The sequence below is a fragment of the Ovis canadensis genome, chromosome 24 (assembly GCF_042477335.2).
Source record: "Ovis canadensis isolate MfBH-ARS-UI-01 breed Bighorn chromosome 24, ARS-UI_OviCan_v2, whole genome shotgun sequence".
In the NCBI taxonomy this organism is placed as follows: Eukaryota; Metazoa; Chordata; class Mammalia; order Artiodactyla; family Bovidae; genus Ovis; species Ovis canadensis.
In genome coordinates this window covers 49,075,704-49,099,409 of record NC_091268.1, presented here as the reverse complement: position 1 = coordinate 49,099,409, position 23,706 = coordinate 49,075,704, and the positions used below count along the sequence as shown (strand labels likewise).

General features: G+C 50.2%; 1 protein-coding gene and 1 non-coding gene across 5 annotated transcripts in view; one reads left to right on the top strand and one right to left on the bottom strand.

Annotated features, from left to right (window-relative positions):
- Positions 1-23,706, top strand: part of HIP1 (huntingtin interacting protein 1) — a 133,846-nt gene that overhangs the window by 83,506 nt on the left and 26,634 nt on the right. For all 4 annotated transcript variants that reach the window (XM_069571092.1, XM_069571093.1, XM_069571095.1 and 1 more), the window contains exons 2-9: positions 1,055-1,118; positions 7,133-7,275; positions 7,689-7,745; positions 12,334-12,414; positions 17,097-17,173; positions 17,597-17,658; positions 20,835-20,975; positions 22,495-22,552. In XM_069571092.1, the coding sequence (XP_069427193.1) occupies positions 1,055-1,118; positions 7,133-7,275; positions 7,689-7,745; positions 12,334-12,414; positions 17,097-17,173; positions 17,597-17,658; positions 20,835-20,975; positions 22,495-22,552 (683 nt within the window). The remainder of the gene's footprint in view (positions 1-1,054; positions 1,119-7,132; positions 7,276-7,688; positions 7,746-12,333; positions 12,415-17,096; positions 17,174-17,596; positions 17,659-20,834; positions 20,976-22,494; positions 22,553-23,706) is intronic.
- Positions 4,095-4,198, bottom strand: LOC138429815 (U6 spliceosomal RNA). Its single transcript, XR_011252905.1, has one exon. It is a non-coding gene; the product is annotated as a U6 spliceosomal RNA (small nuclear RNA).

Sequence of the window (23,706 nt, the reverse complement as noted above, 5' to 3'; positions counted from 1 at the left end):
ACTAAAAGAGTTTAGTGGAAATAGATTGCCTCCCAGTATCGGTTGCTATAAATCACATCCACCCACACTTTGGAATATTATGTTATCTTTTTAAAGAATGAGCCAGAGTTTTACCAGTTCACTTGGAAAACATTTCATGGGATATTTTCAAGTGATATTTTCAAGCAAGATGTAAAAAAGTCTGTGCATGACAGTCCCAGTTTTATGGGACAGTGACAAAGTTAACCCTTCAGAATGTTGGAGTGTGTGTGTGTTTGTGTGTGCGTGCGCGTGCGGGGGTACGTGTAGGGTACATGACAGGTTGTTAACATGAGTTGGAATAGAATGACATTTGTGGAAGGGAGCAAAACAGAAAAAGGCTGTTACTTCAAAAACCAGGCTACCTGACACCATCCTGTGTGTGTTTGTAGAAATTACATTCATATGTGTACCGTGCTTTGTTAACTTCAAGAGAGAATTTTGATTCTGAAAACAACCGGAAGGAGTGAATATTTGTCATGCCTTATAAGTAAAAGGGAGTTTGGTTGGAAGTTGGAAAGTGCCTGAGAGCAGGGAGACATGAGAGGAGAGTGGCCAGCCAGGGGAGGCTCCATGGAAGGTTCTAGCTGGGCGGGGGGTGCGTCCGGATGGTCTTTGAGCCACAGCCCCTCCCTGATCTCAGCGCCTCTTCCTCCTGCTCCCGGAGAAATAATGTTTCCCCGGGGGATGAAAGACATCCCTTTGTGCAGGCTTTAATTGCCATGTTGTTGTGCCAAGTGAATGAGTGGCAGGCGGGCGCAGCAGCTGGGCACAGCCAATGCCAGGCAGCAAAGCCCGCTGCCTTAGGACAGCCCGGGCCAGCTGGCCTGGGAGCGCTGCCCGCCTCTGCCCCCCCACGGTGGGGGCTGGGGGCCGAGCCTGCATGGGGACAGGGGGACAAGGGGGTCTGTGGGGAGAGAGGAGTCATTGGAGGGAGGGGAAGGGGCGGGGCGTCTGGGAGGGTCTCAGCCACTGTCAGAAGCTTATTCATCTCATCCTTCTTTCCCCTTCCCCACCCCCACCTCTTGTTTTTCAGACTGTCAGCATCAACAAGGCCATTAATACACAGGTAGTGGCCGTCAAGGAAAAACACGCCAGAAATATCCTTTTGGAGGTTGCTCTGAAGACCGACCCTGAGGAGCATCAGCTTGTGGGGACGGAGGTCAGGGCGAGGCATCCTTGCTCAGCTGCAGGAACGGGCATCCCCCGCTGGCCAGGCCCCTGCAGGGTCTGAACAGTGTGGGTTGGCAGCAGCTGGCTTCAGAGCCCACAGCCCGTTGGGGTGGAAGGGACCGCAGCAGCCATCCAGCCCAGTCCCGCTCCTCTCCTGTGACTTAGCTTTGCAGAACTGCCAAGACCTTTGAAGTTACTCTCCTTTGAGATGTTTCCTCGGGGCACCGGAGGTCTTTTCCCTTGTATCATCAAAGGACTCTGGCCCTGCACTTTGCCACCCTGACCACCCCCTTGGGGACCTGATCAAATGCCTTTCTCTGAGCATGAAAGCAAAACAGCGATCTGGGCAGCAGCGGTTGGCCTTAAGCCGACACAACGGCTCTACCATGGAAATATGAGCCTCTTGAGTGAGCTGGTTCAGCCCAAACCAGAGGGAAGAAGATGGGAAGGTCAGGGAGAACTTGGGCAGTGGTCCCCAACCTTTTTGGCACAGGGACTGGTTTCATGGAAGACAGTTTTTCCACAGAGGGGGCAGGGGGTGGTTTCAGGATGATTCAAGCACATTACATTTACTATGCCCTTTATTTCTGTTATTACATCAGCTCCACCTCTGATCATCAGGCAGTAGGTCCCTGAGGTTGGGGACCCCAGGGTTAGGAAGCTGATGATTTGAGGGTTTTCACCAAGTGCCCCCGCCACCAATGCAGAGTTGGCAGAAACCTCAGCTTCCCCAGCGGCTCAGTGGGTAAAGAATCTGCATGAAATGCAGGAGCCGCGGGTTCAATTCTTGGGTCCGGAAGATTCCTTGGAGGAGGAAATGGCAACCCACTCTAGTATTCTTGCTTGAAAAATTCCATGGACAGAGATGCCTGGCGAGTTACAGTCCAAAAGGTCACAAAGAGCTGGACACGACTGAGCATGCACGATAGGCCAACTGGGCAGCCACCGTCCCAGGTCTGTGGCTTTGGAGAGAAGTGCAGGCAGCATGCTGGCCAGCGGATCCCTCAGGAGCTGCTCTTGAAGTCAAGTCCAGGTGCTGGAGGGCTATTCCCCAAAGGCCGGAGGAGCGGCTGCCAGTGGGGAAGCCTTCGTGTTTGCTGGGACGGAGCACAGGGCAGGGAGGCTGGGAAGCTGCTTCTTGCCAGGGTTCAGCAAGGCAGCTGCCCCACAGCTAGTCGGGTTGGCGTAGCCTGTCTTGAAGCCATCCCACTCCAGCCCCTCTGTGTAGGAGACCCACCAGTTTAGAAGGCCAAGGAAGCCCAGTACTGTCAGGGCGATGCCCAGGAGAGGTCAGGCCCTCAGGAAATGTCGCTGACAGCGTGTACAGCTCTTCAGTGGTGGGAAAGCAACTGTCTTTAGTGGAAGAAGCTTTGGTTGGAATTAGGGCTTTGCTGCGAGATGGGGCTGTTGAACCCCTACCAGGTACCCCAGAAACCTGGCCCAGTGGTGAGCCTCGCCAGACCTTGCCCTTTTACTCCCTTGTTGCTTTACTGAGTCAAGAAAACCAAACCAAGAAAAGCCTTCATTATTAGTGTCTTCCCAGATGGCTCAGCGAGTAAAGAATCTGCCTGCAATGCAGAAGACACAGTAGACGAGGGTTTGATCCCTGGGTTGGGAAGATCCCCTGGAGAAGGAAATAGCAACCCACTCCACTATTCTTGCCTGAGACATCCCATGGATAGAGGAGCCTGGTGGGCTACAGTCCATGGGTTTGCGAAGAGTTGAACACAACTGAGTGACTAATACGTGAATCAGATTAGTGTCCCAATTGGTTGTCTCAGAGAGTTACCCAGTCCTGACCCTTCCCTGTGAAGAATACCAATTGGTCAGTCTGTTGTGAGATACGAAGTAAGAGAGAGACAGCTGTCCCGGGCCAGTGTGCCCTTCTGAATGGGGTGTGAGCACAGAGATGGCCAGGGCATGCCTTGCCGGGGAGGCACCCTGGGGCGATGGAAGGGACCTGGAGGCAGATTCCGGAATCCCATCTCTGGAGCTCTCTGACTTGCTCTGGGACGTTGAATGGGCCCAGTGAGGCCTCTGCAACCCTTAACTCCCTTGTCTGTCAAATGAGAGTGTTGGCCAAAGAAGCTTCCAGAAGCTAACATTTCAGCTCTTTCTGGAAGTCTCTCTGCCTCCCAGTTGCTAAGGGGTAAATAAACGTGGAAAAGATTCCCTCCACAGAGTTTTAAAGCCTAAAGATCTCACAGAACATTTATTCTTTATAGGTACTTTTTTTTTTAATTGGAGTATAGCTGCTTTATATAGTTATGTTTGTTTCTGCTGTACAGCAAAGTGAATCAGCTGTTCAGTTCAGCTGCTCAGTCCTGTCTGACTCTGTGACCCCATGGACGGCAGCACGCTAGGCTTCACTGTCCATCACCTTCTGCCGGAGCTTACTCAAACTCGTGACCATTGAGTCGGTGATGCCATCTGATCATCTCATCCTCTGTCGTCCCCTTCTCCACCCGCCTTCAATCTTTCCCAGCATCAAGATCTTTTCCAGTGAGTCAGTTTTTTGCATCAGGTAGCCAAAGTGTTTGCATCAGGTGGCCAAAGAATCAACTGTAAGTATACGTACAGCTTTAGCTTTTTTTACGTTTCCTGCCCACTTAGGTCACCACAGAACTTTGAGTGGAGTTACCCGTGCTGTGCAGTGGGCTCTCATTAGTCATCTGACACATAGTTGTGTGTATACGTCAGCCCCCGTCTCCCGATTCATTCCACTCCCTCAAGCCCCCTGTCCTGTGTTCACACGTCTGTTCTCTAGGTTTGTGTCTTATTTCCGCTTGGCAAATAAGCACCTCTGTATCACTTTTCTAGATTCCACATACAAGCAGTTTTATACAGTATTTGGTTTTTTGTGTGACCTATTTGACTCTGTATGCCAGTCTCTCGGTCCACCCAAACATATGGAAGCTAAATGAATTGGCCTGCCATCCTCGTGTGGGGGCCATGCTAGTCTTCTCTGTATCGTTGCAGTTTTCCTATGAGTGCTGCCACAGTGCGCAGTCTTTATCAGTACATCTGTAGAGCATCATCTCCCCGCATTACCAGCTAAGTAAGCGTTGGGAAGCCTGGCTTCATTTAGAAGCCATTTATCCCCGGTGCCTGACAGGGGAACAGCTTGGCATCCCCGACTGTGGTGTCCACTCCTGGAGAGCTGGGGAGTGGGTCTTATTTTTCTTTATGTCCCTGAGTGCCTGACATGAACTGGATGCATTAAGATGCTTTTAAAATTAAAGACAGAGGGGTCTGCTTGCCTCTTTCCACGCTGGCGTGCGCAGCCAGCTCCATGCCTGCCCTGGCTCCTGTTTTGACACATTGTTCTTGGGTAAAGGGCTTCCCTGGTGGCTCAGATGGTAAAGAATCCGCCTTCAATGCAGGAGACCTGGGTTCAATCCATGGGTTGGGAAGATCACCTGGAGGAGGGAATGGCTACCCACTCGAGTATTCTTACCTGGAGAATCCCACGGACAGAGCCTGATGAGCTACAGTCCATGGGATCGCAGAGTCAGACATGACTGAGTGACTAAGCACAGCAAAGGGGCCACAGTCTGCTTTGAGAAGTCATCTCAAGGGAGGGTAGGGGACTGTCTGTCTCTCCTCTTGGCTTCCTTCTAGTCCACGGGGGCTGTGCTTGAGGTGAAACTGTAAGTTATTTCAGAAATCAGTCTATAAGAATGAAGGCTGGGGACTTACCTGGTGATCTAGTGGCTAACGCTCCATGCTCTCAATGCAGGAGGCCCAGGTTCAAGCCCCGGTCAGGGAACTAGAGCGCACAAGCCACAACTGAGACCCAACACAACCAAATAAGCAAATTAAAAAAGAAGAATTTTTAAATATCATGTATGTATTTACTTTTGGCCATGCTGGGTCTTTGCAGCTGCTTGGGCTTTTCTCCGATCGTGGCAGGCGGGGGCCGCTCTTCATTGAAGTGCATGTGCTTCTCGTTGCAGTGGCTGCTTCTTGGGGAGCACGGGCTCTAGGCATGTGGGCTCACTAGGTGGAGCTCCCTGGCTCTAAGGCTCAGGGTCAATAGTTGTGGCGGACGGGCTTAGCTGCTTTGAGGCATGTGGGATCTTCCTGGATCAGGGATCGAACCCACGTCTCATGCGTTGACAGGCGGGTTCTTTACCGCTGAGCTGCTGCTGCTGCTGCTAAGTCGCTTCAGTCGTGTCTGACTCTGTGTGACCCCACAGACGGCAGCCCACCAGGCTCCCCCATCCCTGGGATTCTCCAGGCAAGAACACTGGAGTAGGTTGCCATTTCCTTCTCCAATGCGTGAAAGTGAAGTCGCTCAGTCGTGTCTGACTGCGACCCCATGGACTGCAGCCTGTCAGGCCCTTCTATCCATGGGATTTTCCAGAGAAGAGTACTGGAGTGGGGTGCCATTGCCTTCTCCAACTGAGCCACTAGGGAAGCCAAAAAACCATTTTTTTAAAGGATGATTTCAGCTTCCAGACCCAGAATTGTGTGTTCAAGGTGACCCTTCTCAAAATACAAATATCAGTCCCAGGAGGGAATTTTACCACACCTTCCAGCTCAGAAGCAAAGTAGCATGTGTTTTGGGTAAGTCCCATAGTTTCTAACCTGAGGCAAGTCTTTCCTAAATGGTGCAGTGCCTCTTACTAGAGCTTGAATGTGCTGTGCTGTGCTAAGTCACCTCAGTCGTGTCTTGAGTCTGTGCGATCCCATGGACTCTGTCCGCAGAATGCTCCAGGCAAGAAGACTGGAGTGGGTTGCCATGCCCTGCTCCAGGGGATCTTCCTGCATCTCTTACGTCTCTTGCATTGACAGTGGGTTCTTTATCACTAGCTTCCACCTGGGAAGCTCAAGACAGGATTTGTACTTGGAGTTGATGATGCCCAGATACTGGGTGTGTGAGGCCTGCACAAGCTTCCATCACAAAAGAAACGTGGAAATCCTCTACTTTCCTCCAAAAGGGTTCCCTAATTACAGAGGCCTGGAGGTCTGTTAAAATCACTCAAGGCCAGAAGGACATTTATTAAACTCAAACCGTGGCAGGTGGTCCATGGATGGCAGGTAGGTTTGAAATTGGATCTGGGGGCAGAATTCCACACACATGGAATTTAAGGTATTAGAAGATGACGGCACCCCTGAACGAGGCCAGGAAGATTTTTAGAAGATGTGGAGTGAAAGGGTCGTTTTTTTTTTTTTTTTGCTGTGCCACAAGGCATATAGTATCTTAGTTCATTGACCAGGGATCAAACCAGTGCCCCCTGCAGTGATGCACATAGTCTCAACCCCTGGAGTGCCAAGGAAGTCCCAAGAGTCATTTTAAATTTAGAGAAAATATTAATACATTTTAGATAAAGACTGGCGCTTTCAGGGTAAGAGCAGAGTGGCTCTTAGGAGAGGAATCAGGTGCTACTTGGAAGAGGAACCAAGGTGTCAGCAGAGGGCCCTTGAAGAACTGAAGCACGCCCTTGCTTTTGAGTAGTGGATACGAGGGAATTTTGAGAAGCCATATTGTGTTGGTAAGATATTAATTGCAGTTATGTCCCCCTCACAGGCCCCATCACAAACTCAGCAAATCTAAAGGGCAGAGTCTCCCTTCCCACAGCAAAGCCCTAATTCCAATCAAAGCACCTTCCCACGAAAGGTCAGCCAGGACCACTGCTGGCCCAGAACTTACTTTGCAAATTAGAAAAAGTCACTCCTCCCAAGAGACTGCCATCTCTGGGGAAATCATCTAATAAAATGAATTTTATTAGAATAAGGTGCCTTTTTGCTATCCGTCAAAAAATTGCCAAGATAACCTACCCAGATCCGTAGTGCCTTTATTACAAGTGGCGCCCCCTGCTGGATAGTGCACCATGAATAAGGCACCACCCCCGTGGCTGCCTGCTGCCGGCCCCATCCAGGGTTGGTGCCCAGGCAGGCCCCATACATGCCTTTGTTTTCCATGACCCTCCCTCACCGTGCATACTGGGCACCCACCACGAGAAGGGAGCGCAGACCTTTTGGTCTGTTGTCAACCGGCTGCCCCTGTCCAGCAACGCAGTGCTCTGCTGGAAGTTCTGCCACGTGTTCCACAAACTCCTCCGGGATGGACACCCAAACGTGAGTGCCTGGGGCTGCAGAGGACGGGCGGGGAGCCTGGGACCCACGCGGGGAAAGTGCAGGTGCCTGGGTCACAGGGGCCACTGTCCACTCCGGCACAGGATGGCAGCTGCCCCCATCTCCTGGCCTTCTGGGTACCAGTTTCAGAGATGGGGGCAGCAGGTGGTCCATGGATGGCAGGTAGGTTTGAAATTGGATCTGGGGGCAGAATTCCACACACATGGAATTTAAGGTATTAGAAGATGACGGCACCCCTGAACGAGGCCAGGAAGATTTTTAGAAGATGCGGAGTGAAAGGGTCGTTTTTTTTTTTTTTTGCTGTGCCACAAGGCATATAGTATCTTAGTTCGTTGACCAGGGATCAACCCTCCTTTCACCAGCCTCTTTCTCCTCTCCTCGTCTTCCCTCTCCAGGTTCTCAAGGACTCTCTGAGATACAAAAGCGAACTGAGCGACATGAGCCGGATGTGGGTGAGTCTGAACCCGCTCCTTGGGGCTGCCTGCACTGCCTCGTCCTTCCCCAGAGGCCACAGATCAAGGAGTGTGGGATGGAACAAAGTCATCTCTTTCACCTTGTTTCAGACTTCCCTCACAAGCCTCAGGGAGGGGTTTGGGGATGCCCCCACGTGGAACCAGAATATTCATAGTCTTACCTGGAGTCCCTGGAAACTGTTGGGAGGTTCCAGGGCCAGGGAGTTTCTCCTGCCAGTGGAAGCTTGTGTCCCAGTGGTCTCCGGGCACTGGGATCCCTTGGCAGTAACAGTCATAGTTCCTATTTCTTTCCTTCCCCTGGTCCTATGGGGGTCATAGCACCTTGAGAACTGGCATTCCCAATCTAAATGCCAGTGGTTTTCCTTTCCTGGTTAGGGATTCTCGGTGCCTTAGGAAGAGGGAGGAGGTAGGTGGCAAGATCTGAATGCGTTGAAAAGAGTGTTTTGGCATACATGCCAGAATCCCTCTAGATTCAAGGAGTATGTGTAAGAACGGGAGGTAACCTGCTCTTTGTAGAATCTCCCCAGTGGTCGCTGGTGTGTCTTTTTGTCCCACTGGATAAGAACTGCTATGTTAGCCCTTTCCTTAAAATTCTTACCTGTATCTGTCTGCACTCACAAAATGTTAGCAATTATGTAGTGCAATCTACCCATTATAGATGAGAAATACAGATGCAGAGAGAGGAAGCAGCTTTTCCTAAGTCATTAAGACTAGTGGACCTGAACAGAGCAGAGGTTTATCCCCAAATCTCCCAACTGTATGCTAGAGAGTTTTGTTACATTTCTGTAACATGAAAAGCTAAGGGCTTTTTCTTTTTTGTAGAATTTATCTGGTATATCTTTTTTCATCCTTTTACTTATAACTTTTTATATTTTAAATATTTTTTACATGTATGTGTATCGCATTGTGGCTAGAGAATCAATATCTTATTGATGTTTCAAAGTGTTTTGAGCCTTGCTGTATGAGCTAGTTTATGGTCAGTTTTTCTTTAATTGAAAAATTGGTTTATAATATTAGTTTCAGACGTACTGCATCATGACTGACTGACTTTTCTGTAATCTTTTGTCTTGGAAATATATTTGTCAATAGCATTTAGTTGAAGTCTTTAAAAATTCAAGAGGCAGTCTTTGTCTTTTAACTGGACCTTTACTCGGTTTACGTTTATTATAATGGATAATATCTTTAGACTTGTATCTCCCGTCTTATTTTATGCCTTGTCCTGTCTGGTTTGTTTCTATTTCTCTTGTTGTTTACCTTCTTTTGGATTAATTGGGTATTTTCTTTCTCATTCACTTTCCCCCTCATTACTAGTGGGAAGATACAAAAGTAAAAGCAGAGCTGTTTTTTTTTAATCTGTTGATAATGTTGTCTAAAAATGAAAAGGGTATGCTTATGTTATCCTTGTCTAAAATTCATGTCTTTGTTTCCCGTATAGCACAAAGACCTTAGAATATGTTAACACCCTTCTTTCCCTTGTATGCTGTTGTCATAGATTTTAATTTTGGTTGTTTTTAGACCCTATGTTTTATTTTAATTGTTGTATCTGGTGCTCTTCATTTCCCGTTACATCTCAGAGCATGCGTTTGGGATCTTGAGAGTCTGCTGGTGGGAAACAACCACTTTTGCCTGATGGAGAATGTCTTTCTTTCACCCTCATTCACGGGAGAAATTTTCTCTGACTTTAGAATTCTGGGATGATAGTTCTTTTCTTTTAGCACATGGAAGATTTAGCACATGGAAGATATCAGCCAAGATACCCTTCCACTGGCTTATGGCTTCCTTCATTTCTATGAAGTCTGCTGTTAGGCTCATCATTATTCTTTGAAGCTAATCTGTATTTTTCTTTTCCTGTTTTTAAGTTCTTATTATGTATCTAGGTGTGAATTTAGTTCAGATTCTCTGGACTTCCTAAATCTCTAGATTATTATCTTTTATTAGTTTTGAAAAGTCCTCATTGTCTTTTCAAATATTGCCTTTGCCTCATTCTGTCTTTTCCTCTGAGACTCTGGTTAGCAGTATTTTCAACTTTCTCACTCTATTCCCCACGCCTTTAAACCACTATTTCACTTTTTTTTTTTCTCCCTGTTTGTCTCTGTACTGCATTCTGGATAATTTCAGTAGATCTAGCGTTCATTTCACTTATTCCCCCTTCAACAAGGTCTAATCTGTTGCTAAACCTCTCCATAACGTTTTCGATTTTAGTATAGTTCTCATTTCTTGGAGTTTAGGTTTTGTTTTGTTTTCAGATCTGCTTGGCATTCTTTATAATTTATTGTGCCCTGCATATATTTTAAAAGTCTCTAATTTATTTGGGCTTATTAAATATATGACTTCATATATCACTTTTTATACTTCCAGTGTCTAAAGTCCTTAGAGATCTGTTTCCGCCATCTGTTGTTTTCGTGGATTTTGCTCATGCTCTGTGGTTTCTTTTTGTGCTTAGTTATTTTTCTACTGTGAATTGCTCATTTTCCTGGACTTTTTTTTTTGGTGGGAATTCTTTGAATTCTAACAAAGGCAGGTTCCTCCAGAGAGAACTGGCATTTGCGTCCATTGAGATCACTCTAAATTAAATTCGCAGCTTCAAAGTTTTATGAATTCTGAGCAGATCCCCTTGATAACTGGCTCACGGTTCAGTTCTTGGAAGTAGTTTTTCCCTCCCTCTGATCACAACAGTGGTTTAAGGCAGTGGATTTTCTTTGCAGTCCTCGGGGGGACTCCTTCAGCACAGAAGTACATGTGTGTTATTTCCAATTTACCCTTAATTCCCCTGCACCAGGAAGGCAGGCGGCTCTTCCACTAGACTCTTTAACTTGGGCGGGTGAGAGCCCTGCCTCCGGCCCTGGCCCTGGAGACTCAGAAAACCAAAACTCAGGTTCACTTGGTACGAGAAAGTATCTCCCCACCCCCCACCCCTGCCCCTGCCCCCATTTTGACCCCATCAAGCCATTTGCTTTCTGAATATCTGAATTACTCAGTTCCTGGCCTGAAGATTCCTTACTCTCTTGCTAGTTCATTAATACCTTCAAAGTGTTTTTAATGTCTCACTCAGTATTGTTAGTCGTTTTCACTGGGGGAGGTCAACCCAGGTACCTAGCCCCCCTGCCTTATCCAAAATATAATTCTTCTATGTTGTCTGTCTCTTCCATTTGACTAAGACTTTCTGAACTTAGAAGCCTCTTTTCCTTTTTTTTCAAAGCAGCTTTGAGACTCCATGGAGTACAGAAAGCAGTTTTAGGTTCACTGAAAAATTGAATGGGAAGTACAGAGATTTTTCCATGTACCCAGCATCCAAACATGCGTATAGTCTCCTCTGTTATCAGCATCCTCAAACCACAGTGGTGTATTAGCTGCTGACACATCCGTCATAATCGCCAAAGTCTATAGTTTACAGTACGGTTCACTCGTGGTTGTTGTACAGTCCTTGTTGTTATTGTTTAGTCGCTAAGTCTTGTCCAACTCTGTGACCCCTTGGACTGTAGCCCCCCAGGCTCCTCTGTTAATGGAATCAGTTCAGTTCAGTGGCTCAGTCGTGTCTGACTCTTTTCGACCTCAGGGACTGCAGCACGCCAAGCTTCCCTGTCCATCACTAACTCCTGGAGCTTACTCAAACTCATGTCCATCAAGTAGGTGAGGCCATCCAACCATCTCATCCTCTGTCACCCACTTCTCCTCCTAACCTCAATCCTTCCCAGCATCAGGGTCTTTTCCAGTGAGTTAGTTCTTCGTATTAGGTGGCCAAAGTATTAGAGCTTCAGCTTCAGCATCAGTGCTTCCAACGAATATTCAGGACTGATTTCCTTTCGGATGGACTGGTTGGATCTCCTTGCAGTCCAAGGGACTCTCAAGAGTCTTCTCCAACACCACAGTTCAAAAGCATCAATTCTTCAGCTCTCAGTCTTCCTTATGGTCCATGGAATAGCTCTATAATTTTACCTTTTCCAGATTCCATATAGTTGAAATCATATAGTATGTAGTCTGAATTTTCAGACTTAGGTCCATTTTTTTAGTTGAATTGTTTGGCTTTTTATTGTTGAGTTTTAAGAGTATATTGTACATTTTAGATAAGTGTCTTTTATGAGATACGTCCTTTGCAAATATTTTCTCCCAGTCCATGGCTTGTCTTCTCATTCTCTTGACAATGTCTTTTGTAGAGCAGAAGTTTTTAATTTTAATAAAGCCCAACGTATCAATTATTTCTTTCGTGGTTTGTGTCTTTGGTGTTATGTCTAAAGAGCCTTTGCCACACTCAAGGTCATCCAGGTTTTCTCCTCTGTGACCTTCTAGGAGTTTTAGTTTTGTATTTTACACTTCAGTCTCTGATCCGTTCATCTTTCACTTTTCGACCCTTGTGCATTTTCCCATGATGGTCTCTGGTGGTCAGGCCGAAGATGACTTGCTTGCAGTGTCCTTTTTTATATTTTCCAAATTTTCAGCAGGGGATATATGTTATTTTCATACTCAGGGGAAAACAAAATATATTCTTTTAAAAAGACGTCCCAGCTATCGGTCTTTCAACCTGAAGTTCTCAGTGCTGACAGCCTGCTTTCTTTCCTCTTCATCGAAGGGCCACCTGAGTGAAGGGTATGGGCAGCTTTGCAGCATCTACCTCAAACTGCTGAGAACGAAGATGGAGTACCACACCAAAGTGAGTCTTTTCAGCAATTCTGCCAGCCCTGCCAGCCGCCCCTCACAGACCACCCTGCCCCCGCCCGGGGCTGTCCCGTCTCCTCACACCTGGCTGGGCTTTTTTGGTTTGTTTTTCGGCCGTGCTGGGTCTCGGTTGCAGCAGCAGCTTCTCTCTTTGAGGCACAAGCACTTCTCTTGTGGAGCACAGGCCCTAGAGCACGTGGGCTCAGCGTTTGCAGCACGTGGGTGTCATTGCCACAAGACATTTGGGATATTAGTTCCCCGACCAGGGATCGAACCTGTGTCCTCTGCATTGGAAGGCAGATTCTCAACCAGTGGACCACCAGGGAAGTCCCCCCTGGCCACGCTAATTGTCAGGTTTTCCAGGTAATAGGACAGCCTGGCTTCTCAGGGAATGTTCACACCGTATCCCAGCTGTGTGAGAGGAAACATTTTATAGAGCGACTGCAGTCAGTGGGATGTGGCCTGGGATTTTGGCCCGGGTCCTCTGCACCTTTTGTTCCGAATCTTGCAAAGAGAGAAACTTGATCCACCAAGTGTGTTCATTCGCTAAGTCACGTCCAACTCTTCGTGACTCTATGGACTAGCCCGCCAGGCTCCTCGGTCCAGGGATTCTCCAGGCAAGAATACTGGAGTGGGTTGTTATTTCCTACTCCAGGGGATCTTCCCAATCCCGGGATCAAACCCGCGTCTCTTGTGTCCCCTGCACTGGCAGGTGGATTCTTTACCACTAGCGTCACCTGGGAAGCCTGATCCACCAGGTGGCCTTATGAAAATATTTCAGAAGCACTGACTTGACTGGTAATAGAAATAACTCCTTCCATTCATACAATAAGTGTCCACACAGGACTTTCTGCTCAAGATATGACTTTAGTTAGTATTTCTCACATACCTAATGCATATAAAAGTGTGTGCCAAGTGGCAGATAAGGATAAGGAGAAAGGGTCTGCTCTTTAGGAGGTCACAGATCCACTGGGGAGAGAAGCTTACACACTTGCAATAGCTGTATAATAGTGCCAGGTGTGTGCCTGCAGAAAAGTGCCAGGGATGTTTTGAAAAGATGGGAGGGGTGGGGCTTGATGTAATCCTTGAAGGGTGGGCATGATGGCAATAGGAAGTAAGGAAGAATGGCCCGCCAGGTGGGAGGGGAAGCGGCCTGAATTAGGGAGCTGGCAGTGGAAACAGAGAAAGGAGGAAACCTAAGAAGAAATACCATAACTTAGTCTGTTTATCTCCAGTAACTTTTGTATACTCAAGGAGTATCTTTGATTCATGAAAACCATCCTAGTCGATTCAACCTTTTTTGAATATCATTTAATCTTCACAACAGCCCTATAAACATGTACGATCATATCCTAGGAAAGTGAAACCCAGATGGTGGCTGGGCGCCTTAAGGACCTTAGTCAGAAAGCTCCTCGGTGGTGAGGTGGGATTCTAACCTGGGCCAGGTTGATTAGAAGCTCATGCTGTCCTCAGTAACCACCTTTACTCCCCTGGTGTATCACTGAGGGTCGACTCTGGACTAGGGCGAGGTGAGGTTCTGGAGAGAAAAAGAGAGATAGACTTTGCTGCTGCCTTTGGGAGTCGCAGTCTGGTTGGGAGAGAAAAAGGAGGGCCCACAGAAGTGAGTCGTGGGGTGTCTTGCCCAGGTTCGGGCAACCAGGTGGGCTTCTAGGAGGTGGTGACACTTGAGCTCAGCGTTAGGGCATTACAATTACCTGTGCTGGATACACATCACCCCAGAGCTTAATGACTTAAAACAACAGCAGTCTTTTGTTATCTCTGACATTCTGTTGGCCTGGGGTTCCACAAAGGCTTGGCCAGCAGTTCTGGCTGGAGGTTTCCCATGCAGTTGCAGTCAGATGCCAGCTGGAGCTGAAACGGTGGCGGGCTGGCCTGGCATCTCTTCACGAAGTCTCAGCACTAGTCAGGGCTTCCTTGCAGCCTGGTGAGTTGGCCACGAGAACAGGTAGAGTTCATTTAGATGACCCAGCCTCTGAAGTCACAGAGTGTCCCTCCCACCATCCTGTGCTGGTGGAGGCCATCACAGAGGTTCCTAGAGTCACAGGGAGGGGACTGTCATCACTCCAGGTGGAATATCAGGGTCACATCATAAAGAGAGGGTGTTGAATGGGATATGTCACTTGAACCACGGTTCGCCCTCTGGTCCCACCGTTCCCATCTCTCTCTGCCTGCTGTGGAGTACTTTTTCCCCCTTCTGCAGACCCCAGGCTGCCACTTAGCAGGTAGAGAGGAAGGGGCAATGAGGAAGGGCAGGATGGGTGTTCCTGGCAGTGGATCAGCTGAAAACATAAGGGCAGGAGGCCCAGGACACTCTGGCGTCCACGTGGCATTATCAGGAGACCCACGTTAGTACGAGAAGCAGGCAGGGTGGAGAGCGACAGGTGCCTGGGCTGGTGTGTGAGGTCATCCATTCAGTGTGGAGGATGACTTGGGCTGGGCTGTCGGTGTGAAAGATGGGGAGAGCCAGGTTTAGACAGTTATCTCTGGGACAGACCAGGGTCAGGGACTTCCTGAAGATTGGCGGGAAAGGGAGGAGAGGTGGGGACAACAACTGGAGGAAGATGTGGGGCCGTGGGAAAGACCTGGAGCGCGGGATGCGGGCAGGAGCTTATGGAGGCAGGTAGAGCCATGGGCGCTCAGCACTGTGGGTTCCCGGAAGGCCAAGAGCAGGGGTTCGTGTCTCCCTTGTCCCGTGTGTGGCCCAGCATCTGGCCCGTAACAGGAGCTCAAGCAGGATTTGTCGGGATGAGCGAGAGAAGGAACCAGAAACTAGATTGGTTCGGTAGCACGCAGGGAGGGGCTGATCCTGAGTCCGGAAGGTGTCGACTCCTCTTTGAAGCTGGAGGAAGGGCAGGGCAGGTGGGTACCTTTGAAGCAGGGAAGGGAGTGGGAAGCAGAATGCCGAGTTTTGATACAAGAAAGCGAGCGCCTGACGTGGTAAGGTGCCGAGGGTGATGGCGTGGGATCTGGGTACCAGGTGCAGAGCTGGGCAGTCATTGATGGGAAGGGGAACCGACGGGCCAGTAGCAAGGACTGTTAGTTGCTCAGTCGTGTCTGACTCTTTGCCACCCCATGGACTATAGCCCACCAGGCTCCTCTGTCCTTGGAATTCTTCAGGCAAGAATACTGGAGTGGGTTGCCATTTCCTCCTCCAGGCAATCTTTCGGATGCAGGGATTGAACCCGGGTCTCCTGCATTACAGGCTGATTTTTTTTACCATCTGAGCCATCAAGGAAGCCTCAACAAGGGCTGTTAAGGGGCAGTGGAGCTAGAGAGCAGGCTTCCCCGCTGGCTCAGTGGTAAGGAATCCCCCTGCAGTGCAGGAGCCTCAGGAGACATGGGTATGACCCCTGGGTAGGGAAGATCCCCTGGAGGAGGTGCATGGCAACCCACTCCAGTACTCTTGCCTGGAGAATCCCATGGACAGAGAGCCTGGAGGGCTATATAGTCCATAGGGTCGCAAAGACTCATACAGGACTGAAGTGACTTAGCAGGCACTCACGCAGAGCTATAGAGCGCGGTTTCATAGTGATGAATTGTGAGTCATTCTCGAGGGAGAAGGGCAGCTGGTCTGAGACACAGAGCATGGGACAACGATCCAGACTCACTGGGGTTCTCGGCACTGTGGTGTGAGGACGGGCAGGAACGAAGAAGAGGGCGAGGTGCCGTACGTAGGTGCGGTAATGTCCAGACCCAGTGAGGAAGTAAACGGCCAGAAGGGGGCGATAAAGGAACCGGCTTGCGGACTTCCCTTTGGTCCAGTGGTTAATACTCCGTGCTTCCAATGCAGGGAACGTGGGTTCGATCCCTGGTCAGGGAACCACATGCTGCATGGTGCAGCCAAAAAATAAAATCAATTAAAAAAGAAAAAAGCAACCGGCCTGAGTCTCTGAAGCAGAGGAGCCGGGGTGGTGGGCCTCAGGACAGGAGGGTGTTACAGCCAGAGATGGAGGTGCCCGAGTGGAGGATTTCTGTCTTCAGAGCCTGAAGAACTCAGCCTGGAATTTAGAGCCCCCTTGGTGGACTGGCCACCATCTCTCTGTGCTCCCTCCGCTCTGGACAGACCACACGGAAAGACAGGAGACTACAGATACTCAACAACTGATAATCCCAGATAACCTCCCCTGACTGCGGGGGTGCTTCCTGTAATCTTCTCCAACCTTCAAGTTTCTTTTACTAATTCCATTTTGCTGAAGTTAATATGAGAATCGGTTTGCCTGGCCCTGAACTCACAATAGAAGCTTCCGGAAGTGGTCAAAGGACAGCGGGAAGCCTGGATAGGGTTCGGAATGTACTAGGGATAAGCAGAGGCTACACTGCCTGCCTGGTGTGGGTGTCTGGTTGAGGACCGCCGGCAGTCACGCGCTGGGTGTCCTTGCCCCAGGGAGACGAAGTCCATGGTACAGGCTATGGGGGTGGGGCCCTCCCTGAGGTCCCAGGGATGGGATGGAACCTTCGTGTGTGTGTGTGTGTGTGTCTGTGTGTCTGTGTGTGTGTGTGTCTGTGTGTATACTCCCCACGGAGCATGCAGGCACCCACACCAAGCAGAATCCATCCTGTTGCTGCCGGAGCTCAATGGGACTTGGTGTGCGTGATGTCAGCTGTAGAGAGAGCTCTCGGGGTGTCCTGTTCTGACTTCCTCTGCCTCCTTCCCAGAACCCCAGGTTCCCAGGCAACCTTCACATGAGTGACCGGCAGCTAGAGGAGGCTGGAGAGAGTGACGTCAATAACTTGTAAGTGGCCGTCCTCATGCCCTGGCCCGAGGGGGACGGGAGCTTGTGTAGGTCTTCTCACTTCCAGTTAGGGTCATAGAGGGCCTGAGGGCAGGGCCGGTGGCTGAGGTGGGGACAGAGCCGCTAAGTGACTTGACCCTGGGGCTGCTTACTGCTGGTGCCTTGCCCAGAACACTTCCAGGGTGTTTCCCGCTCCAGGCCTCCCTTCTCTGTGCCCCTCTGCCCTCCCAACACAGTGTGGAACCTACCCTCTTTCTCTTCTGCTGTCACTGTTGAATTCGCCCTGCTTGGTCTTCCAACGGCCTTAATATCCACTTAGCTGGGGGCTGAGACTCAGAGCTGGTGTGTGTGTTTGTGCGTGCACACCTGTACATGCGTGCTTTTGGGCTATAGAGTATAAGCTCTCTTTCCTCTTGGGTCCAGTTTCCAGCTGACAGTGGAAATGTTCGACTACCTGGAGTGTGAACTTAACCTCTTCCAAACTGGTGAGTCCCTCCCTCCCATCTGGCCCAGGCTTTCCTGGCCAGCACCTGACCCCCAGACTGGTTCCCTCCTGGGAACAGCCAGCCCAGCCCCCCTCTCCGTGCAAGTTGTACAGCACGGGCCAGGAAGATGGAGCTGCCCCACCGTGTCTGTGCCCTCGGCCCTGGTACAGAGGTTGAAGTCCAAGGGCATTCTCAGAGTCACGTGACCAGAAGGGCTGCAGTTCCCCACTGCATTGGCCTCCCTGCTAAGCCCGGGCCTCCGAGAGTCCAAAGACACTTCCAGCCTCTCTGACAGTCCCTGGACTGTGGCCCCAGCACTGGCTGGTCCTTTGGCCCAGACCTGTCTGCCGCTCAGCTGGGCTGGCCCTCTTTCTGCCCCAGCATTCCATGATACTTGGCTCTGTTTCCATATGCCTTGATCCTTTGGGTTATTAGCAATGTATGTTGAGTGCCTCTTCAAAAATCAGGAACTAGGCCTTGCTCACCTCTGTTCTAGCCCCGTGCCTGTCATTGCAAGTGCTCAGCAGCCAAGTTCAAGAACACTTGCTTTCTAGATGAACAGCAATGAAGAAACAGCAGGTGAACAGAGTTCATAAACTGATGTCAACATCCATCTGAATGCTGTGGAAGTGTCTGGGGTGAATTAGCTAGAGTTCTCCTGAGAGCTACCCGAGTCTTTGCACACACTCCTCTATGGTTGAATGCTCATGGTTTTCCCCACCCTCCTCCATCCTCATTCACCTCTTGGTGGTGGTGGTTTAGTCACTAAGTCGTGTGACCCCATGGACTGTCGCCCATCAGGCTCTTTTCTCCATGGGGATTGTCCAGGCAAGAACACTGGAGTGGGTTGCCATTGCCTTCTCCAGGGGATTCCTGACTCAGAGGTCAAACACATATCTCCTGCATTGGTAGGCAGGTTCTTTACCAGCCACCAGGGAAAAGCCCATTCACCTCTTACGAGCCCAGAAACGGAGAAAAATGGGATCAGAAGTCTATCCAGCTTCTAAGTCTTAGTCTGTGACCTTGTAAGATCTGGATCAGAACCTTCAGAAGAGGGTGCCCCAGGTTTTCAACTGTGGGAACTGTGGGCTAGTTACAATGAATGTTGATTGGATGCACCTGCAATGATTCTCAAAGTGTGGTCCCTGGACCAGCAGCATCCGCATCACCTGAGAATGTAGCCCACCAGGCTCCTCTGTCCATGGGATTTCCCAGGCAAGAATACTAGAGTGGGTTGCCATTGCCTTCTCCAGAGGGATCTTCCCGACCCAAGAATCGAGCCCGATCTCCTGCATTGGCAGGCAGATTCTTTATGGCTGAGCCAGCCCGGAAGCCTTGCCCCCCGCCTTACCCTAGACCAATTAAAACAGAAGCAGGGATGAAGGAGCTGCAGGCAGTCATGAGTCTTCTCTGCGTTTCCCTGGGTGATTCTAATCAGTTTCCAAGCCAACCCGAAGAACCACTGCAAGTTGCTATGCCACTTATAGGACATTCTCATTTAATCCTTACAAGACCTCCTTATGAGACCCTTATGAGGAATGTGCCATTAGAACCATCTGCATCTCACGGAAGAGTACCTAGAGGCACCAAGAGATTGAGTAACTTTGCCCCCGGTCACACCACTCTAGATGTTACTGGATGCCAAGGGGCATTCCTGGAAAGCAGCTGACCAGCCAGGAGTAGCCTGAGATTTCCTGCCAGAGTGGAGCCTAGGGAAGCCAGGAGACTTGGGGATGGCCGCCTCGCAGTGACAGCTGCTTCTAATTTGTGTCAAGAAGAAAAGCTGCCTTTTAATTAGAACTGTTTGGGACTTTTTTTTTTTTTTCAGTTGCCAGACTTAAGCCTGTTAACGGGGATTAGTGTGGCCAGGGAAGGTCGAACACAGTGGCTCTGGGCTTTCCTCCGGGGCTGTCCCATGCACTGAGGGCCTGCAGGGGGATGTCTCTCAGTGTTGGCCACATGTGGAATCTCTGGAGGCGGCGGGCAGCCACTGCGGGGAGATCAGCCTGGCCGGTGGTGTGTGCTGACGGTCCACGGCCAGGCATCTGGTTGCTTGGTTTAGGAGCAGGGGGCAGGAGGTGAGCATGGAGGGGTCCGTGGGAACATCTTGCCCTCTGGAGCCCGGGAGAATGGAGGGCAGGTCACCCACTCCCTACAAGGACCTCCATCAGCCTTGATCCTGACAGTTCACCCTCTTCCTGGCTCCTTGCCCAGTGTCCTCAAAGCCTCTCTGGTTGTCCACCCGAGGTTCCTGCACGTTGCCCCATCTGGTGTTCCAAGAACCCTGGGAAAACCCACCAGGAAGCCCGGGCTGAATTATCGGCTCCTTAGTGTTCTGATCAACGTTTGATATTTTCCCCACGTGCTTTCTACTGTCACACCCAGATCGGGAGTTTCTTAGGGTCCAGGCACCATGAGACCAAGCTCATGCCTGAGATGGAGGGCTGCGTGGGGCTGTGTGCACAGCCCCTTCCGATCCTGAAAATCTGATTCCCCGTAAAACTGAGAGCTTCTCTTGAATAAGAATTCACCTCCCACATTAAATCAGAAGTCTACCAGGTGCTGTGTTCTGCCTGCCAATGTGGGGCAGGGAGCGTGAAGCTCCTCAGACCGGAAGGAGGCATTTGGGGCGCTCCCCCACCAATCCCTTCTTTCCTGGCCTCCCACTGGGCTGTACACGGCATAGAACCAGTCATTTCACTGGCTTGTGACACAGGGAGCCTGATGGCTGCCAGGGACACAGGCTCCTCGTCTGTTCTCTGGCCACGGGGGCTCTGGCTTTTAACTCAACATCTCTCAAGCAAAACCACTTCTTGGCTTTGTGACCTCCTTCAAGTTGCTCACCTCCAATTTCCTCTTCTGTGTAATGGGGATGCTTTTAGCTACCCCGTAGGAGTGTTGAATGGAGGAAGAAACAACCACCCACTCCAGTATTCTTGCCTGGGAAACACCATGGACCCAGGAGCCTGGTGGGCTACACTCCATGGGGTCATGAAGAGTCGGACACGCCTGAGCATAGCACAAAGCAGAGAAGTGCTGAAAAGGTTAAACACATTAACACGAGACCATGGTTGCACAGAACAGGTCCTCCGGTGCCGAACGCTTGTCCTCTGCCCTCAAAGAAGGTGGCCTCTCACTCCCCAGCTCTGCTCACGTCTCCCCTTCCTGTCCCCTAGTGTTCAACTCCCTGGACATGTCGCGCTCCGTGTCGGTGACCACAGCCGGGCAGTGCCGCCTCGCCCCGCTCATCCAGGTCATCTTGGATTGCAGCCACCTTTATGATTACGCTGTCAAGCTTCTCTTCAAGCTCCACTCCTGTGAGTATTCCGGGCTTGATCTCTGGAAGCTTCTGGCCGCAAGGCCGTCCCTGGAGAGAGGCAGCTCCTCCCGCCCCGGCGCCCTTGGCTTTCTGCTCATATTCTGGAAGGCCCCCGGAGCTCCCAGCTGTCTTGATAATAATAAAAGATCGGGGCCAAGCCTTGCTGTGCGCAGGGACGCACCCAGCCTGCCCTAGCGGTGACCCAGGATGGCCCTGCCCTGCCCTTCCAGGCTACCACGTTGTTCGTGAACCGATAGTGATACGTTGTTATTCACTGAAGTCAATGTTCTATGCACATTTCCAGTTTGTGCCTAATGACCTTTTTCTGTCCCAAGATCCCATCTGGGTCGTGGTGTCACATTCAGTCATCAGGTATCCCTAGGCTCCTCTAGGCTCTGACAGTTCCTTGGACTTGCCTTGTTTTTGATGACCTCGACAGTTGTTTTTATTGCTTTTTTTCTCCACTTTATTTTTGGGTGCCCTGGGTCTTCGTTGTTCACAGGGGCTTTCTCTAGTTGTGGCGAGTGCAGGGCTTCTCACTGGGGCAGCTTCTCTTGTTGCAGAGTACAGGCTCTAGGCTCCAGGTCTCAGTGGTCGTGGCTCACGGGCTTAGTTGCTCTACAGCCTCCGAAATCCTCCTCGAATCCATGTCTGTGCCTTGCACTGGCGTGTGCACTCTTAACCACTGACCACCAGCGACGTCTTTAAGGAGTCCTGGTCGGATACCTCGTAGGATGTTCCTCATTAGAGTTCGTCCGATTTCTCTCAATGATGAGAGAAATCTCACCACTGAATTTCCTGGGTTCTTGGGAGAAAGATTGTTGAGGGAAAGTGCTATTGTCATCACTGTAAACTTTTGTTCCTTTGAATTACTATATTTATATGTGTATTCCGTGTTTATACTGAATGATAGTATCAAGTTCAGAAATTTCTAAAATTGAAATTTAAGACATCTGTAGCTGAACTGCATAGAACTGTACAATCTGGGAGGTGAGCGGTCCCCACTCTGCCACGGAGGAGGCCGGCCCTAAGAGGCTGCTGCTTGTCCAGCATCGTGGAGTCCGCAGTTACCGAGCCAGTGCTGGACTGGCTCCTGTGGGTCTCAGTCCTGTGGTGTTTGGCCCCCCGGCAGGCTCTCTGGGTCTCTCCCAGACTCACGTTTGCACAAAGCCTCACCCAGGGCATCCAGTGCACATGACCCCTGGGAGAGAGCCCCCTTCCAGGGCCTGCCCTGGTCCACCCTGCTGCTGTGGTTAGGGGCACAACTTCCAGCCCTCTGTGCCCAGGGAGCTCGCACTCCAGGAGCAGACAGAAGGAGAGTTGGCTGATAAGCACCTCCAGAGTCCCTGCTGGCCCCAACTGGGCCCAAGAGGTTACCAGTTCCTGGGCAGCTCTAGGTCAGGAATGCCTTCCCCTGGGCTGACCACTGGCCCCAGGAAGGATGGTCCCCTTCCCTCCCCAGGTCCCCTGCCCTCTGCCCCTTTCCTTCCCTCTCACTCTTTTCCGATTCCTTCCAGGTCTCCCAGCCGACACCCTGCAAGGCCACCGGGACCGCTTCCTGGAGCAGTTCACAAAGTAAGCGGCTTGAGTGACAGAAAAGAAGCGAATCTAAAGTGCTGTAAACGCAACCCATCCTTGCAGGAACTCTTGCTTTGATTTTATTTTATATTTTACTTTTTGGCCGCACCATGCTGTAGGCACATAGGATTTAGTTCCCCAACCAGGGATCAAACCCGCTCCCCCTGCCTTAGAAGCGTGGAGTCTTAACCACTCGACCGCTAGGGAAGTTCCAGGAGCACTTGCTTTTAAATCATCGAGGGACAAGGGTACCTGCTTTATTGCTTTAAAGGCGAAGGAAAAGAAGGTGTGGGTAAAACTGCCAATGATTGGGGAAGCCATCAGTTCTCTAATAAATCTCAGAGGAAGGTGATTCCATTCATTCATTGATTGCTACCCTTAGGCCCAGGACTTCATCCTCTTCTCCTTTTCTTTACCTAAATTCTCTTGGTCTCATGCCATGTGCATGCTGACAGCTCCAAGAGATGTATCTCCGACCAGACCTCACCTCTGAATGCCAGGCTCACATCCCCAGTGGTCTGTTTGACATCTCTACACCAAATTTGGGCTTCCCTAATAGCTCAGTTGATAAAGAACCTGCCTGCAATGCAGGAGACCCTGGTTCTATTCCTAGGTCGGGAAGATCTGCTGGAAAAGGGATAGGCTACCCACTCCCGTATTCTCAGACTTCCTTTGTGGCTCAGCTGGTTAAGAATCTGCCTGCAATGCAGGAGACCTGGGTTTGATCCCTGAGTTGGGAAGATCCCCTGGAGAAGGGTACGGCTACCCACTCTAGTATTCTGGCCCGGAGAATTCCATGGACTGTAATAGACCATGGGGTCCCAAAGAGTTGGACACGACTGAGTGACTTTCACTTTTCACACTAAAATTACATCTCAAACTGAACTCTAGGCTTTCTTCCAAAAATGTTTTCTTCCTGATCTTTTTTATCTCAGTGAATACTGCCCACCATCTGCTTAAGAGAGAGATCTGGAACTCACCATTCTCCTCATTCCCCACGTATAATCTATTAGCGAGCTCAGATGACACTTGGTTTATCTACAGACAGATCTTGGCTCTAGTTCTGCCTCCCACCTTGGCCCCTTCCTTTGCTGTCTACCAGGACCCTCCAGTATGGACACGGTGCTCTGCTCCTGTCCCCTGCAATCCCA